General features: G+C 38.0%; 1 protein-coding gene across 1 annotated transcript in view; it reads right to left on the reverse strand.

Annotated features, from left to right (window-relative positions):
• DENND1B (DENN domain containing 1B) overlaps nucleotides 1-20,042 on the reverse strand; it is a 192,702-nt gene that overhangs the window by 20,926 nt on the left and 151,734 nt on the right. The window contains exons 16-20 of the mRNA XM_019637992.1: nucleotides 15,548-15,638; nucleotides 8,710-8,750; nucleotides 7,932-8,000; nucleotides 3,120-3,176; nucleotides 2,140-2,247 (exon numbers count right to left, since the gene is read on the reverse strand). Of these exons, the coding sequence (XP_019493537.1) occupies nucleotides 2,140-2,247; nucleotides 3,120-3,176; nucleotides 7,932-8,000; nucleotides 8,710-8,750; nucleotides 15,548-15,638 (366 nt within the window). The remainder of the gene's footprint in view (nucleotides 1-2,139; nucleotides 2,248-3,119; nucleotides 3,177-7,931; nucleotides 8,001-8,709; nucleotides 8,751-15,547; nucleotides 15,639-20,042) is intronic.

A 20,042-nucleotide genomic window follows, 5' to 3' on the forward strand; every position in this document is an offset into this window, starting at 1 on the left:
ATGTATTCAAATAAAAAACACATATATATATATACACACACACACAAAATTATAGTTGGCATTCAGTATTATTCAGCTTCAGCTTCAGGTGTACAGTGTAGTGGTCAGGCATCTACACGGTCCATGAAGTGGTCTCTCTAATAAGACAAGTGCCCATCTGACACCCTACAAAATATTTACAACATGGAGAAAGACAAATATTGTATGATCTCACATATATGTGGAATCTAAAGAACTGAATAAATGAGCAAACTAAACAGAAATAGTCTCAGAGGCATAGAGAAAAAACCGATGGTTGCTGGATGGGAGGGGGATGGGGATGAGGGAGAAGGGGAAGGGATTAGAAAGCACAAATCAGTAGCCACAAGATTGCCCTGGGGATACGAAAGACAGTTTGGGGAACAGAATCAATACTCTGACCACCTTCTGTTTTAAATCTGTGTGTATGCATCATGGCAGCTGTTTTTCTCACATTTAGGCTGCTGGTCAAGGCAATGGGCCTCTGCTTCCTACATGCTTACTTTCTCTCTGCCGGAAATCTTATCTAAATTAAATGAACTTTAATGTTTGTTTTCTAAGATGTCATTTATTTTTGGAAATTTTTTATTGTAAAATATAAACAATAAATAAATAAACATTAGTCTTTGACGTATTTATTGATATCTAGTCTAGTTTCTGCCTTTAACTACATCTAACTATTCCTAGAAATGCTTACATGTGTAATTGAAAATCTTAATGTGCTCAGACCCTAATATTATTACAGTGGGAGAGAGAGCAGTGAGAGGGCACATTTGCTTCACACGAAAATCTATTCACCACGGTAAATATAACCGGAATGCTCCGATACTAAGGCAGTAAATTGTTGGCAAAAGTTTTTAAGATGTTAAAGCTTGAGAGACAGGAATTGAACATTCTAATGATAGGAGAAAAATTGAGAAATTGATTGCAAATCCATCAAAGGTCTATAAGTTAATAACTGTTTTCCAGTTAACAGTGGTAGCCAGAAAAGGTTTCTGCCCTTGTGGAATCATTATTTTATGGAAAGGCTTACTTTAGTTCAGACAGCCAGCATTCCCCGCCAATATGCTTCAATTCAACAATACTAATAACATCTGGAAATGCAAGCTGAATAAATGGATCAACCATAGAGAAAGCATCCAGTGTATTCTAAGACTCTCAGGAAGGTTTCCCCAGAATACCTAGACCAGCACCTACGGCAGAGTGGGTGTTAGACGGCTGAATGACTGGTTTTCTCTACACAGGCCGGGTTCTCGTGCAGCCTCGCCGCCCTCGCCCCTTCCCAAACACACCTGGAAGCGCTGCAGGGCCACCTCCCTGCAGCCCCCGCAGCACCTGCCCCTCCAGCAGCACTGAGCAAGACACGGGGGCGCTCGTCCACTCTGCCACTAACTCATCTTGAGACACAGGAAGATGATGTGGCCATTTCGCCACCAGCTTCCTCATCCGGGAACTTTGTGACTGTCATAAATGAAGCTGTGCAGCTGCTTCCAGTTCTATAACATTGTAACTACAGTCCACTCGAGAGTTCTTGTTAAAAACGCGTTTCCCTGGGCCACTTACAATATGACTTGGCATCTACAAATGTTGCTTCATTAAAACCTTCAGATACATACTTATGATGCAACAATCAGACACAGAGAGCTCTAATTCTGAACACTTTCCTAATTTAGGACAATATTTTAAATAGCATCAGCACATAAGCAGAGGCATTAAATATTTACAGCAAATAAAATATCTAACTTTAGAAAGGCCTTTATTCCTTCATACTCAAATTTCTACAGAGTATTTTAATGGTCAAGTTCCACGTACGAGTTGCGCTTTATTTTTGTCATCACCGACTGTCCCACACACACTCTATGGTGATCGCACGTGTCCGTGTCCTTCTCTCCCCATCCCTGACTGAGAGCTCTGTGAGACGTCGTCACTGAAAGCGCGTGGGAATCACATCTGGAACGCTGAACCCCAGTTCCTGAGGCCTGTTCACAGACCGCCTACATTTCTGGGACAACAACTGCACGTTTTCTTAATATATGATAAATATTAACGGGGCCAAAACTACTCCTAACGAGCTGGGATTCCAAAACATTAAGACTTGGAGACACTGGGTAGCAGCCTTACCTGGGGGAGCTGACGCCTCTCGGGGTTTCCTTCCTTCTCGCTGTGTGATGTGTACACGGGCGTGTACTGCACAGAGCCAGGACATGGCCCACAGTCATCCTCACTTTCCTACACACGAGGAAACACACAAGTCATTATTGTTAAATACTCCTTTGATAACTGGTGTTATTTGATTAACCAACAAAGTATCTGGTACAGATGCAAATAACAAAATAAGCTTCAAGAACCTACTTAGGAAAATAATGCATTTCTATGTGATGAAAATACCGTAATGCATTTCTCTATGTTATGAATTAATACTTTCCAAAATAATCTTTCACTATTTTGAATAATTTGAATAAAATTTATATGAGGATCATTTACTTTCCAACACTACAATGGAAGTTTTAAGTAGTATTTTTTTTTCTCCAAAGGTAGAAATTCAAAACAACAAAATCTGCCAAGGTGTAACATGTATTCAAATAAAAAACACATATATATATATACATATAAATATTCATATACATGCACTATTCATAGATTCAAATACACATCCTCAAACAGAAACTTTTGTAAATTAAGAACATGCTTCAATTTAAGGGAGCTACTATTGGAACGCTCCTATAAAACTGAACAATGACATCTGTGGCTTAATTTTACACCAAAAATCATCTTTTTTAAAAAATAGTCTCTGCTTGAAGGAAGAATTTCAATTGTGATATCAAGGCAATTAACTTTATGAAAACATACATCCTGTTAAAGCATCTTTGAAGCTCTCCGTAGTTCTGTGATAAAATATGCAAACAACAAAGACATTACTCAGTGGATGCATCTAAAATGGCAGAGTTGCCAGAGGGCTTGTTATGAAAAATACATTCTTGAACGTAGAGCTAAGCATATTTCAAAAGTCATTAAAAACGTAAATCCCATGTGATCTGTAAAGTATAAGCTTCAAACCAATACAAGAATCCAGGTAGAATGAAAAGAGGAATGAGACATACCTTGTGTTTCAGTTTACTCTTCACCTCCTTTATTCCCTGCTTTGCGTGATTTTTTGCCTAGAAAATGATAATACAAGTGTCTGGCTCAGCGTACTTCTATTACCATTTAAAGATTAAGTACATGAGATCTCGTGTCATGAAAACTGCTAACTATTCATATTATTTAGAAATAGAAGAAATTTCTAAATAAAAGTATTTTTAGGGACACCATACCACTTACTTTCATACCTTCGTTAGTTGTTGAAACATTACTATCTCCATTTGCATACAAGTATCATACAGAGACTGGTAGCCTATTTTGCCTCCTAAACTATATGAAAATGCAAGCGTCAACCAGATTACTGAGGCCCAGTCTTAACGTGGAACTGTGACTAACTGGGGGAAGAAACAAGGCACATCACAGAAGCAGGTCATTCGGGCAAATGTCTGGACTTTAGGAAACACAGCAACTTCACAAACCTTCATCCAAGTGCTTTCCAGGCAGACACACGTTTTTATTACCGGAGCAATCTTAACGTTGCGGCTATTTCATATATAGTGTTCCTGGCAAAAACTGGAAGTCATTTGACAATGTAAAGACTGTCCTCGTGTTTCCCCGTGAATCTGGCTCCTGCATTTGAGCCTCTCAGGTCCTGCTGTGATTCCCGTGGGGCACAATTTCACTAAAGACAACCGGAGGCTTTCCTAAGAGCCTCAGCCTGCATTCTGCTGGATAGTCCTATTCACGGTGGCCAGGGTGAAAAAGAAGAAAGATTTGGGCTTATTTTGTGTTTCCTCAGTATTTGTCGCTGGGCACCAAGTGTGCATTATCTCATTTAATCATCCCAACAGTTCTGTGAAGTTGGTGCTGTTATTATTACATTTACAAATAAGGAAAGGGACTCAGAGGGGATGAGTCTGCGTAGCCTAGGTTCAATCTGGTCTAATTAATTCCGAAATCCAACTTCTTCCCATCGCAAGGGAGGAGGAGGAACTGCGGTTTTTAAAATACATTCACTGAATCTTAGCCTCACAAAAGCAAAGGCATTGTGCTCTCCCACAGACATGGACACGAGGTATGCAGACTCGAGGCTTCCCACTCCGGAGGCCTTGCTGCTTCTACCAAAACACCCTGCTTTCCCAAGTCCCTCCCAGGAATAGTGAATGCACTGAGGGGAACGACTGGATTCCTTTCCTGTTGTTAAAAAGAAAAGAGAGAGAGAAAACAGGCCCCGAAACGGAGCGACTTGTGCTAAACCAGCTCAGGAATTAGTGCCTAACCTAACCCGGGAATGAACCTTCGCCCAGTCAGCCTGGACTTTCCTGGTCAGCAGTAATGAGGTCATTACCCGACAGACCCTCCCATGCCCCAAAGAAAGACGCAGTGATCTGCTCTTCTTCCAAGTCCCCTTCTGCCTGAAAAACCTTCCATTTTGTCCAGCTGCCTGGAGGTCCTTTCTACTGTATTTGTTACACAGAGTAGAAGACAACCTAAAAAGCCAGATAACACTAAATTATATTTTCACAGTTCTTTAGAATCAATAAAACATTTTCATTCATTAGCCACTGAATCTACTATATTAATTCTTACATTCCCATTAGGTAAACATGAATAATTTAAAAAAAAACATGTTCCTGTTCCCATCTCCTAGAATTTGTATCCATCTTTACTCACATTTGGACTATAGTCTATTGGGTTGTCGGAAAAATCATGACGTATTTTTCTATGGTTTTCATTGCAAAAATGCGTCATGACTTTTCCGACAACCCAATAGTTTACCTAAATACCCTCTATTCTTTCAAAATCCACCTGATGCACATTTTCCATGCTCCTTAGTGTATAGCGTTGAATCGAGTATCAGCCATAGTTCTGTAATTCACGTACTGACTCATTTAAACATCAGTTTCTCTACTTCCTCCACCGGCCTCTTTCAGACTCGCTGGAAGATGGGGTTCAGCTTCTCTCAATCCTTTTCAATTCACCAAGTGGAAACTCACCAATAAGCAAGTATTCTCTACAGAAAAGCACCAGCGAATGGCTTTGGCTAATTATTTCAAATGCAAAGACTTAACAAAGAAAGTTGACTTAGAAAATCTTTTAGCAAAATCAAGTATGTATTCACTTTGCTATTATTTTTAGATTTATAAGCGAGTATGTATATCAACTCTAGTCTCCTTTATGGTCCCTATATTCATAGAAAACACAAGCATAGAAAGCACAGGAAAAATGTTCTAAGTATAGGTCAATATTTCCTTCAAGAAACACATACTCAGCGCTTGTGGAGCGTCCAAAGCACAAAGCAAGGTGAAGACAACGCACATACAGGAGCAGGGACGGTCGCTCTATTACCCACAGGGCCTGGCATGCTCACCGTTCTAACTCCAATAACCAGTACAAGGCCAAGTTCATGACAGGCATGCAAATAATTTGTTGAAGGAATGAAACACTTGAAAACATGGTTCCCAGTTTTGAAAAATTTACTATCTAAAGAAAAACAAGGTAAATTAATTTTCTTTACTATCTAAAGAAGAATTAGGAGTTTTGTTCAGAGAAGTTTGTACTCAAAGGAGGAATTTCAGAGTTCATATTTCAGAATATTAGCAATCTGCAAAGATGAGTTTTAGGTACAACTTGCCCCAACGCTCTTGATTCATGTATGACATGCTCACAAAATAAATGATAAAAGTATTAAGTACATTCTGAAGACCTTAATTGGCCTGAAATTAATTTAGAGGATAATCTTCCAAAAAACAGAACTTTTAAATTGGTGACATTTCACTGTTCTGCAGAGAAGGGTTTAAAATAAAATATCTACTGATAAAAAGGATAAACATTTAAATAAACAATGGGGTTTTTGGAACATGTTTGCTTTATCTCTGTGCTTTTATGGAAGATCTGAGTGAAATTAAGGAGAAAAAAAAAACATTTAGTAAAATAATACAATACAACTTCTCTAAGCCTGAAGGAAAACTTTGAGTGTTCAGTCAAGGAATAAAATAAAGGGCACTTGACTGTGAAACCTTTCTTGGAGTCTGAAATGAATGTGAGAAATGAGGCTCAACATTAGTTTGATTTTCTTATGGCAGCAATGTGCTATTTTCTTGTGAAAAATTTAAATAGCTTCAAGAATCAAACCCCCAGCATTACAGTGGGATAAGCGATCTACTTGAAGACGTTTCCTGAGCAGGAAAGCCGCGGAGAAACCACACGGAAGCAGAGGGTGGACATGTCCAAGGTGAAAGTTCACCTCCTCAGTTTACTTTATGACGAGGCTTCACATAGCTCAGATTTGGGCAGTGTATGTTTTTGATTTTTATATATCAAATCATTTCATGTTTTTCCATTTGTTTTTAATTTATTTTTCAATTACAGTTGACATACAACATTATATTAGTTTCAGGCATTCAACACAGTGATTAGACATTTATATAACTTACGAAGTGATCACCCCAATAAGTCTAGTACCCATCTGACACCATAGTTATTACATACTACTCTCTATATTCCCTGTGCTGGACTTTACATCCCAGTGACTGTTCTGTAACTGCCAATCTGTACTCCTTAATCCCTTCACCTTTTTCACCCAGACCCCCAAACCCCCTCCCATCTGGCAACCATCAGTTTGTTCTCTGTATCTGTGAGTCCGTTTCTGTGTATTTTTTAATCCACTATGTAGATTAGCTTCCCTACTATAAAATGTCATCTTTGAAACAGGTTTTTAAAACCAGAAATGGTAGCTACATATATATCAAATTATAAGTCAAGAAAATATAAGTTCTAAACTTATTAAAATATGTTATTGTTATTAACTCAATCACATCATTTACAAGAAAGCATTTGAAGAGAGTCTCATAAAATCAGAACTACTGCCCTGGATGTTTTTAGGAATATAGAAATATATATGACCTCCTGAATTTAAAAAGAGCTTTACTGAATACCAACCCACTAGCTCCTCCCTCAAGAAAGCTACTGGTCTCAAATTAGAGATAAAGATGGACACAGGGACAACAACGGCCGAAACACAGGCATGTGTACAGGTTCTGTGGAACACGGAGGAAGGTATGTGAACGCTTCTTCTGTGGGGCTGGGAAGATTTTTTCAGGGGCACTAATGTCTTACCGGATGAACTGGTGTTTAGTAGGAAAATAAAGGCCAAGAAATGGGGGCTCCAATTACAGGACTCGCTTGTGCAAGAACAGAGAAGCAGAAGAGAACACCGTGCATCTATGAAGCGAGAAGCAGCTCAGGGTCCACAGAAATATAGAGGCTCAGGGGCGCAGGGAATGGAACAGGATGTAGGAGGAGCCATGGCATGAAGGGTCTTCGTTGTCACATTAAAGAGATTTAATTTTGTTATTTATTTACGCATTGCTGTTACTATAACTGTCGGTATTGTTTTGGTTGTTCTACTATAAGCCACAGAGAATCAATGAAGAATTTTAATTACCGGGAGTCAAAGCACCTCTGAGGGACGAGAATGCACCATATTTTTAAATTTTTTCCTACCTGGGCCTCAAGTACACAATGAGAATTTAAGATATGTTGTTAAGTTAAACAATCGAATCTTAAAAAATGGCACTTCATCATGGACTGAGTGCATGATTTGACTAATAGTTTTGAAATAAAATAAAGAACCATTTTTAGAGTATATAAAGGAAATATCCTGTCTATAGAATGGTATAATTTTAATACTTGAATTTGCTTTGGTCAATATTAACTCTAAACTTTTAAAATCTTGCTTAAAAGAAAAATAGAAAATTTTCTAGACTTACATGACTATCAGCTGGGAAAATGTAAAATTTTACATTTTTAAATATCAAAGGAAAACTTACAAATTTATATGCTGTCCGTACAGCGGGAGTTGCTTTGGTCATTGCTGAGTTGAATAACGCACCTCCTTTCTGCAAAGGAAAAACAGAAATTCATTTCCAAAAAATTTTGGCCAGATTGTCCTGAAAACACAGCTTTATTAACAGAATAGAAAAAGAGCTTTACTCACAAGTTAAAAAAAGACCTACAAAAATTATTTCATGTTTAGTGTTTTTAAGCTCTTATATATTACGATGGTAATTTCACACAAGATATAAACAATCTACTCTGTTTTATTGGTCAGTGTAATCATTTAAAAGTCATTTCATCTTTGCAGTTAAGGCAGACTTGGGCAAGATGACCAGTAGTAGGTATATATTTAAAGCTTAATAAAAATGAAATATATTCAACTGTTTACCAACAGTTTTAATGTTGGACAATAACATCTCAATTTGTAGAAGAGAGTTTTATATTTTAAAAATCATATTAACAAAAACACATTACCAGAAATAATAAAACTCCCATCAAATCCTACTACTTCCCCTAATTCCATGTTCTGAAATGTAATACAAAGTGACAGTGAAGTCTTGCTTTTTAAAACAAGCCATTTATCTCCGGACAAAAGCTTTCCATTTTAAAATATTTATGAATAGCAACAAACTATAAGCATAGAATAAAAAAAATTTAAATGTGAGAAAATATATAAATGTTTCAAATATTGCCAATAAACAACATAAGCATATACAGCATACTCACATACAGAGAAGAGTGAAAGAAGAAACTTTGAAGGGTTATTATTACCTTGACTGTATGTACCCATTGTTGATATGATCTTGAGTTCCCTGAAATATATGAAAATATGATGTCAGGAACATTTGCTCAAAAATAAATCCATAAAATAAATGAATGGGACTACATCAAACTAAAGAGCTTCTGCCCAGCAAAAGAAACCATGAAAAAAACAAAGAGGCAACCACGTGAATGGGAGAAATTATTTGCAAACAACACCTCCGATAAAGGGCTAATATCCAAAATATATAAAGAACTCATACAACTCAACAACAACAACAACAACACAAACCAATTAAAAAATGGGCAGAGGGCCTGAACAAACACTTCTCCCAAGAAAACAAACTGAGGGCCAGCAGATATATGAAAAACGCTCAACTTCACTAGCTATCAGGAAAATGCAAATCAAAACCACAATGAGATACTACCTCACATCTATGAGAATAACTATCATCAACAAGACAAATAACAGGTGTTGGAGAGGCTGCAGAGAAAAAGGAACCCTCATACACTGTTGTTGGGAGGCGGGTTGGTACAGCCTCTATGGAAAACAGTATGGAGGTTCCTCAAATAATTAAGAATAGAATTACCATATGACCCAGCAATTCCTCTCCTGGGATCTACCCTAAAAATCCGAAAACATTTACCATAAAGATATATGTGCCCCTATGTTCACTGAAGCATTATTCACAGTGGCCAAGACATGGAAACAACCAAAGTGTCCTTCGATAGATAATTGGATAAAGAAGATGTGATACATATACACAATGGAATACTATTCAGCCATAAGAAAAGATGAAATTGTGCCATTTGCAACAACATGGATGGATCTTGAAATTTCCATGCTCGAGCAAAATAAGTCAGACAGAAAAAGTCGAGAACCATGTGCTTTCACTCATATGTGGGATATAAAACTGAAAACAACAAATGAACAAGGCAAACAAACAAAAATCATGAATAACAATTTAGTGGTAACCAGAGGAAAAGGGGACGGAGGGGAGCAGAAAAGGCAAACGGGGTCAAATATATGGTGACAAAAAGAGATGTGACTTTGGATCGTGAACACACAGTGTAATATATAGTTGACATATTAGAGAATTGTACACTTGAAACCTATATAATTTTATTAACCAATAGCACCTCAATAAATTTAAAAAAAGAAAAAAAAATAAATCTATAAACCTAAATTCATCAAGAACTAGTATTTCCAGGATTCTGGTAAACACATTTTATTTATCTGTAATGTGAAAGAGGCATGTTATCGTAAAAACTAAGAAATTGCTCTAATTCTTAGGAACACAGTAATTACCATTTTTAAAAATAGATGCTTTTTCTTTTCTCATATGTGAAGCTCATATGTTATAGTAATCTATCGTCTTTCATTTTAATATTATCTTCAGAGGGGAAAACATAATAACCACTCTTTTGAAAGTCAAAATTCCCATGTCTTTTAAATTGATTTTTCAATGTTTTATGTCTATTTTGTAAAGGTTTTGCCTCTCATATGCAATTAGGTTCTTTTTAAAATAATATTTCAAGTGAATAGGAAAAAAAAACTAGAAGGGAATTTAAAACTGCAAAGAACCTTGAGGACCAAAAGAAGATTATTCTATGGTTATTAAATATTAACATTAATTGATAACAAATATTATTTCAGTGCAATTAAACTGCAGTTATAGTCTGAAAACATTCTCTAGTTGGAAATCCAAATTTTAAAGCTATCACCCATGGAAATGTGAAGCAAAAGCAGCTCTCAGGCTACAGAGCATCATGGTTATCAGAAAGCTCAAATGCTGAAAAAATTAGTTCTAATAAAACTAGCAATTACATATTCAGCTCCAAATAGGATAAGTTAGTCAACAAGATGATATTAGAAGGCAAAATAAATAAGTAAAGCCACAACTAGTCTAAAGTAATGTTTTCTACCAAGTGACTCTAGTTAGATTTCATCAACCTTCTTGGTTTAAATGCTTAAAAACTCCAAGTCCCAATGGCTACTCTGAGACTGTCCAGTACAAAGAATCCCTAAAACAGTCTGTTGTCTCTTATTTTATTGAGGTATAGCTGACATACAGCATTACATGTAGCTCATCTCCAGCTCTTCACAGCTCACAAAACGTTTTTACCTACATCACGATATTTGAGCTGTTTTTCTAGTCTGAACGCGTGAAAGCATGCAGTGTCATGGCGGCAAGGCAGTGAGAAGGAAGAGGCTCTGGGGTCCAGGGTGTCTGAGAGCTCAGGCCCCCTGTGTCCCACGTGATGTGGGACCAAGTCTCCCAGCTGGCTGCATATCACACACACACCATCAGTGTTGGCTGTTATTACGCAGAACCTGCCAGATGAGGAAACTGAGGTTCTTAGTGGATGCCTTATTTGCCCAAGTTCCCAAAGATACCAAATCTAGGTATTTGAGTCCCTGGTCCATTAGTCCTTCCACTCTGAAACGCCACCTGAATAAAAGACTGCTCGATAAAATACGTTAAAACTGAAATTATAGACAGTGCCTCTGTATCACTTCAAAGCAATCACGTTTAAGAGGAAAAGGAGCCGCTCAAAGCTGATACCTTGAGAAGAAACAGTTGAGAGTGAGAATCACCAATAAGAATCTGGGATTTTGTAGCACGGGGCAAACAGGAAGTCCCCAGAGAAACTGCTTCAGATGGCAGGAAAACATGTGGTACAATTTAGGCAGATTCCTGTTAAAAAAAGTTTCAGGATCCTTGTCTCTTTAATTTAGTGCTTTTAAGATTGAAGGCTCCTATTTCCACAAAATTTATGAGACAAGCATATTATTGTTTGAAAAAAAATTTTTATTAAGGCTGTTTTTCTTCTTAAAAGTGAATCTGAATGCCAAAAAAATCCCCGCATCCTTCTATTAAAGTACTGGGTTATGGGAATAATAAGCATTATAGAGGAAATTCTTAACATTGTTCTTGTTAATCACACAAGTGCTTTTCTCACATTCAAGGACAAAATATCTCTCTCACTTGCACGAAGACTTTCCCTTCGAACGTATTTGTTTAAATTCCAGTAATTTGTAGTGACTTATCACAAAAAAATGTAAATTTTCTAAATTGTTCAGTGAGGCCAGAAATGGCACTAAAACTAATGATTACCTACCACCCCTTCAGATTCTTTTGCTACCTTAGTCATTAAAAAAAAAAGAAATGGAATTACGTAACTATCAGTGATGAGTTCTACAGAAAACTAACAAAGACACAAATGCTGTTCGTGGAGAGTCCACACACTCTACACATCAACCTGAAAACGTTTCTCCTTATTAAAGCTTAGATAATTGGAAGTGGATTTAAGAACTACTTTTATTTTAAATGAAAAGAATACACAGAAATGTTCTTACTCCATATTCCTTAGCTGCTTTTACAGAGACCAGTGCTTGTGTTCATCTAATTGCAGCCTTTGTTCTACTCTGTCCTCTTCTATTTCCTTTTCGCCTCTATGGGGACTCTCCCCTTTCTTTCCGCATCTCCTGATCAGGACGAACCTTCTACAAGGGTCTCATGAAAGGAATCAGGAGTGGCATGGGTTTCTTTAACTCCTGACCATGGGACCCGAAGGGCAGAAAACAGCTTTCGAAAACCTGCACTCACAGAGTCGCCGACCAGAGTTCCAGGTTCAATGTGAATTTTCATCTTCTGTGGATGACTGTCCTGCACGGTACATTTTTAATCAGCGCCACAATAATTATAAAGCTCCGCCATACCCACATTCATTTTATCACAACCGTGCATATTAGCAACAAATACAGTGGCCAACATGCCGTCACTGCCATGATACAGACAGGGGAGAGACAAGATGCTTTTCTGAAATTTCCTAACTATTTTAGCTTCAAGGAACATCATTTTTTCTTTCGCTTCAGTGAATGTTGATTTCTCCTACAGTGATCTTCCTGAGGGCTGAATGTGTAAAAAAAAAAAAAAAAATCTTCGAGATATTCAGAAGAGACGGGAATTTTGCTTTTACCCAATCACAGCAGGGAAGGCATGGGCACTGCTCTTGTTTACTGAATGTCTCCTAATTAAGAAGCTCTCTTATCGTTAGAAAGCAATATATTATAGTTATTAAAGCGAGAGCTCTGAAGCTAGTTCAGACTCTGTCATGAATAGCTTGTGACCTTGACTGAATGACTGAGATGGACACCCTCATAAAAATGAGGGTGATCCAAGTGCCTCTTAGGGAACTCAGGGTTAAGTGAGATATCCGCAGAGCTCTTATAAGAGCTTCTGCCACACGTTAATATTCAATAACTATGAACACTTATTGTAATTATTACCATAGCTATGAAAGAAATGACAAAGTCATAACAGTTTGCTTCTCTGAAGAACAAACAGTTCGATATCATGACATAGACATATTCTTCTTTCTCCTAAATGTAGTAGAGAGATGACAAGTGCTAGGAGCTAACCTCTAGGAACTATTTTGGAACTATATATATATATATATATATATATATATATCCTCATTACAAGAACATTATTAATTTTTATTAGATTATTCATCTTTTGGTTTCAAACCCTAAATGAATTTTGCTTTATTTCCTGCTAAGAATAAACTCTGTATATCTCTAGGATAACAACCTAAAATATAATAATTAAAAAAGAACACTGACAGCCAGGTGTAATTTTTTTAACGTACTTTCTTATTGGACCTACTGAAATGAATACTTGTTGAGCTATGCCTGCCTTTTGGATCAGCACTGGCTCCCCGAAATTAAGAATTCAAAACCTTTCTCATTTTTAGAAAGAACAGCAAAGTGGCTGGCACTGAGTTTTACTGAAATGCAACAGCCTCTAAGTCACAGGCCAACTGGTGATCAATATTCTCCTATCCTTTTTTAAACAATAAGACCGATAGTGAAATTTTTTTAAGAGCCCCCCCAACCCCCACCAGAAAAGCCACCTACTCTCCAGTCTGTGACAGAGGAATCTGGGCCCGTGGTTAATGAGTCTTACTTAGCCAATGGTTAACAGCACAGAATTAACTATACAAAATGATCACAGTTCTACCCCATCACTGTCACAAGATGTCATCTTCAATTCCATAGAAGATATTAGCCCCACGGGTCATAAAGATAATGAGATAGCAGTTATGTAAATACTGAGTAGATGCCTCAAGCAATTTGTCTATGAGCTGACAATATTTTGCTTGTCTGAGGTGAAAAGTAAAAAAAGCCTTATTTTAACACAAAAGTTCCATTGAAGCTAAATTTTGGACTATGAGCTGAGGAAAGACAGGCACTGAGTGATTCCACATTCAGCTTACTTGCTGAGTCAAGCAAGCTAAGGTTTTCCCAAAGCTAAATGCTTTCAATGAAATGCTATACTTACATCGGATGAAGGTCTACAAAGCTCTTTTGGTGAACAAAGTACCTCAATGGTTTTTAAATTTTTATTCTGCAAAAATAAATCTTACTTACGCATAAAATTAAACATGGGGCAATCAGGAGATGAGTACTTATGACTATCCGTCCTTTCACATTTTATTTCTCAGTTCTAGCAACTGTTTATTCACACAGAAACTAAATAATTTTTTTCTCAAATTAAACCTACAGATAAGTGGAAAAATTACTATTATACCACGTGAAAAGAACACACCAGATTTTTTTTTTAAATTTCATGCGGGAGTTGAACCGTCAACTTTGCTGTTAAGCACACTCGCTCTGTCTGCTGAGCCATCTGGGCGGCAGCTCAGCTCAAGGTGCTGAATTCAGTCCCAGCCGTGGGTGGGCGTAGCCCACCATCGAACAGGCAATCTTGTTGTTAGGAGCACATGCTCTCACCAGCTGAGCCATCCTGCCACCTGTTGGCAGCTCAGCGGCAGCTCAGCTCGGGTGCAGCGTCACTGGCCCATGTGGGAATCGAACTGGCGACCCTGTTGCTCAGAGCTCGTGCTCTTAAGCTAACTCGGCCAACTGAGCCGCTCGGCCGGCCCTAGGTTTTCATTTCTTTAGATCACTCCATATCTAGAACTGTGCCTTGTACATAATAAACACCCAGCAACTACTGGCTGAATGAAGGAATGAAGGAAGGAACGAGGCACAAGGAAGTTCTTTGCCTGAGGCAGGACTATATACGGGGCGATCATACAAAGCATCCATTCATAATTCATTAACAGCCCAGATAATTATAACATGGTTTGAATATTTACATTTGAAACAATGGAGCTGTTTGAGTAAAGTGAATTACGTTAAATAAAAGTGGGGTATCACCTAAGGGGTGCTTCATGCACACGAAATATGCCTCTTTCCGTTGCTTTAAGGGAGCGCTTTCACGATGACAGACAAGCACGTGGGACGGTAAAGTGGAAAAGTCTCTCCCTGGCGCCACTGGGGTCTGCAAGACGGAAGAGGTAAAGGCTTCTCTAACAACATGCTTCCTAACGATGTAGCAGCAGCTGCGGGCTCAGGCCTTCCTTTCTGAAACAACGGATTATATGACCATCTACTGTTCCAACTATAATCGCAGCCCTTTCATTCTTGCTCAGTAAACGCCATCACTAGTCATTTTCTACCTGAGAATACTGGCCAGGGGGAAAGGCAGGGAGACAGAAACGAACTGCAATGCTGTAATATTGACGTCCAGGAAGAGGAAGGAATTATCTATCCAGGCAAACACCTGCCAATCCAAGCGACCATCTAAAGCCTTGAGTAACAGATATCAGGAAAACAAGCTCATACCACAGCTGTTATAGCATGAGAGCATGTACCTAAGACACCGTATGTTTAGGAGAAAATAGTTGTTGAAGATAGTAGCTTCTATGAGACACAAGTGCAAAAATCACAGGAATTGTTCTTCGGAAAATCGATAATCCGCCTGGATCCAGTCTTTACCTCCACAAAAGCCACCTGAAGTGATCTCCTCTTCAAAGACATCAGAGAAGCCCCTTCCTGCATTTAGTTTTGCCAGCCGACCATCGATGAACTGAAATGAAAAAGTATCAAATGTGTTCATTTCCGTTAACTTCTTAAGGTTACATTTTTACTTATATCAAAAATATTAATAGCAGCCACTCATACAAGTATAAATCACACACATACAAGTGTACACACACACGTGCACATGCAAGAAAATTCTCCAACAATGGAAATAGCAGGTGCTCAGGAAACAGTAGCTAATTACTTAAATCACAAGTGTACACAGCACAGACTAACATCATTAACAGAGAACAGGAAGTGAAGACCACAGGCCCTGGACGGCGGCCTTACCGGCCTCTGCCCGAGGCTGTGCCCTCCCCACCAGGCCTCCGTGCTGTCAGTGTCTGCCCCACGGCACTGCTGCCATCCTTAAATTAAATTAACCTCGGTATGTGCCTAGCACAGCCTCTGACACAGCAGGCATCTGAGGGACGTCAGGCATTACTGTATTTGAGATGAACTTCATCCAGTAAAACAGAAGATCCCTCATCTAAACTGTTATGTCCTGAAGTATGAAGGAGCACTAGATAATTCTAACCATTTAACAGTGCAATCAGCACAGCTTCCACGAGTCCCAGCATAGGTGTTCACATCAGAGCTGTGGTTATGGATGCAAGGACAGTTCAGGGAAACACATAGGGACAAAGCTGTCTAAGGCTATTTTAAACAATATGTTTCAGCATTCAGAAAGAAGAGATTGGAGTGGGACACAGATGTTCTCAAAAGCACCTGCAGATCTTTCAAAATGCGGAGCCCCTGGAGAGTACGTCCCATCACCTGGGGCCCCATGCCACCCCATTCCTACACACACAGCCTCGCAGAATCCTGGGGGCGCTGGTGCTGCACTGGGGGAAATATCCCAAGGTGTCAGCCAACGATGTGGCCTACATACACACAGGCTACTGGCATTCGGTTACTTTTTATTTTGTCCATCTGTGGCACCGGAAATGTGTGTCTCTTGGACCATGAAAAATTATACACGTTCATAATGAATGTGACGTTTCTCTAAGCCCCCTTGCATAAGAGACAGAGGGGAGCATAGAAAAGCCTTAAAAGATGTGTGAAGGGTGGACGAGAAGATGTGGGGGTTAACACAAAATGTTCATTTCCATCCCGGAACTAATTAATCCTGGTCACCATTTTTTCAGCCTGGAAATTTAAAATTTAGCTGAATTAAAATAAAGTAGCTTAACTTTAAAAAATAACTCTCACTCTGCCCTAGTCTCCTACTTAAATGGTTAACAGACAAAACGGACTGTCGGGGTGTACAGGGCAGCCATGTAAGATAATTAGCAGGAAGTTACATCAGTTTTAAGACTTGGAAGCAGAAATCTCTTACAGACCAAAATTAAGGAAGGATGGATGGCAAACGAATCAACCCATTCCTGTTCAAAATGTGGTTTAGCTCCCTTATTACTAACACAGACTGGCTTTGACCCCAAAGGTGGTAAGACGGGTTCAACTAGACATAGCCCAACAGGAGGCAGTCGTGGCTTTTTTTTAAGAGTATGAGTTGCTCTCATAAGAGCCGGAACTCCTTGAGGGCAGACAGCACACATCACCCACTTTTATATCCTCACAATGCGGGCACGCAAGAAGTTCCCAGCAGTACACATGAAAACGAACGTGGAGTCTGGGGGATGCGAGCCCCGCGTCACAACTCGGCCACCGATGTGTGAGCTTTATGATCTTGCCATCTCTGAGACTGTCTCCCCTCGGTACAATGGGAATAATAATAAACGCCTGACGGGGTTTTGTGAGAGTTAATTAAAATACTATGAAGCGCCTATATTGTAGGCAGAGATTAACTGTTAAATAATCAAGTCCACTTTCCCCACTGCCACCACCTTTTCTGCCTTCATCAGTTTATGAGCCCGCTGACAGAAGGGACACTTTCTTGAGTGCATCTTCAGCAGCTAGAAAAGTGCCTGAAATGGATAAATGTTTGCTGAAAGACTGAAGGATACTGAAACAAAGCTAACGGCCATACACTTTATGTGGTTTTAAAGTCAAATAATTATAACGTATACATGTATTCATTTCATTCTATCCTAGATAAAAGGTATAACTTACAAGGTTGGCATCTTTGCTACATATCATAAATGGTTAATTGCTAAGTAAAGTGGTTTAAAATGCTTGTAAAATTTGACTTGCACACATTTTCAACATAGCATTATAAATCAAACTAAAGTTATCTAATTTGATAGACTAAGTATCATTTTGAAAAAAATAAGGTGAAGCAGAATGATAAATTTGAAGTACTACATTACTGACAATTGGAACAAACTAAGACATCCTTTTAAAGGACTTAATTTGCTTTAAAAGATTAAGACTACAAGACTTTTTAAAAGGTTTTCAATTTTGTGTTTACTGGAAATAATCCATCCATTTTAGTGGAATAGTCCAAGTCTAAAAAGAGATAAATCCCAAAATATTTACTGATGATGTGTTTTTGAGGATGAGTATCCACTTTGCATTACTAAACTAGTGATTCGAGCCAAAAGAAATTAATCACTTGGTTCCATGCCACGTGTTATCACTGCTTTGGCAAACAATTCTGTCAGTGACAGCCACACACTTATCAGCATACATACTTAATGAAAATGTTTGCTCTTAAAATAAAGGATGAATTTTGTGCACACACACATATTACACACACATACAAATATCGACACCCAGGGAGAAGCTGAGAAGTGGTTTTACTGCGGAGGGAGGCTCAGGGTAACAGTTCTCTCAACTCCTTTTTCTATGTTTGAGTCAATAATGCTTTTTCTCCCCCCCCCACCCCCCAAATGGAGTTGGTTCATGGTCACACATCACTCTAATAACTCTGGAGCATGTCACAGTAAGTAGAAAAGATAAGAATTTAGCTACTGCTGCATAGAAATGATTTTGAACTAAAAAAATATCTGTTGGAAAAGCTATGACTTTATAACGTCCTGGAACATGTCACTTGATTACTAGTTCCCCACATCATTTAGTAAACACGTACCTTTAGGTAGTTGGAAGACGTAAGCTTTGGAAGAATTAGTTTGGTATTATAAGTAATGACAAGTAACACTGCTAGAAGTGCTGCAGATATAAAATTAGGTTGCAAGTAGGTTTTTAAAGGAATTTAAGAATGCTTTAAGATGATGCTTTTTATATCAATATTAATATTTTGCTTTTTATTCCAAAAGTGAAAATTAAAACTTGGAACTAAATATGCAAAATAAGTACACCAAAATATAAATAACATAATTGGAAATCTCAAAAAAATTCAAAGATATATTGCATATTATGGATTCCACCATTCTATTTTAAATTACAAATAAATGAAATTGATTTAAATAGAATATATATAATCCTGAAGATCAATATAATATTATTCCCTTTAAATCATCAACAGTTGCAAGGACTGGATTTTGTTAATCCTTGTGGCATGATCTCAGAGTGGTGTGACAGGTTAGGAGACACATGTTTTTAAGCAACAAAAGTGCTTCCTGCTACTCTTTTTGATATTGATGTCACTAAGGTTTTCAAAGTGTTTTTACCTGCAAATAACCATCTTAATAGGAAACTAAGTCAATTTAAAGAAATTACCTGTTGTCTTAAATGTACTTCAGTCAGCAATATTGTTAAGTGAAAATGAATATTCATCACTTCAATCTTTAAAATACAATTAAATATAAAAGTTTTTACACATGCAATAAAATATAAAGAATAGACTTGATGGGCAGCTTCTTTACAAAAAAATACAAAGAATCTGTTCTGACCAGATTCACAGATTAAACTAGGATGTATGGCCCGTAGACCAATAGTAATGTGATTTTCCTCTAAGAGACAAATTGTAGGCTTTTCACAGTTCTTTAATTCTTCACCAGTCAGTGCATCTGGCATTTAATCTAAAACCCCCAAATAAGCTAAGCTATTCATCAGCGCTCCAATGCCTTCAGGGGTCTCGACATATGTTATTATAAAAACTTAATTGCAATCAATCCATTAAAACTCTGAGGATGATAATAATTAAATTCCAAGATTCTTATATCATTTTTAAAGAAATACTTGATTCTTTTAAAAACCTCAAAAAAGACTGTTCTGGGAGAGGGGCTCAGAGGTGCAATTCTTTGCCACGCGGGGGCGGAGGAAGATGGAGCACTATTTTTTGTGCTAACAGGACAGTCTTGGGACTGAAATGAAGCAGCAAAGGCATGAGGCGACACCATAAACACACCTACACCCCCGATGCCTTCTTCAGCCTGCAGGAGAAACTGCCCTATCGCAAAAATTTATTTCCTATAAGAAACACTTCTTGGGCACAAAGACAACTAACCTAATACAATGGAAGCCTTGAGAGCTAGAGAAAAATACATTTTTAAATGAGTCAGAAAGGTTTAGCAATTTAAAGAAAAAAACTCAATACGGTAAAAAT

The sequence above is a fragment of the Hipposideros armiger genome, unplaced genomic scaffold (genome assembly GCF_001890085.2).
Source record: "Hipposideros armiger isolate ML-2016 unplaced genomic scaffold, ASM189008v1 scaffold_37, whole genome shotgun sequence".
Lineage (NCBI taxonomy): Eukaryota > Metazoa > Chordata > Mammalia > Chiroptera > Hipposideridae > Hipposideros > Hipposideros armiger.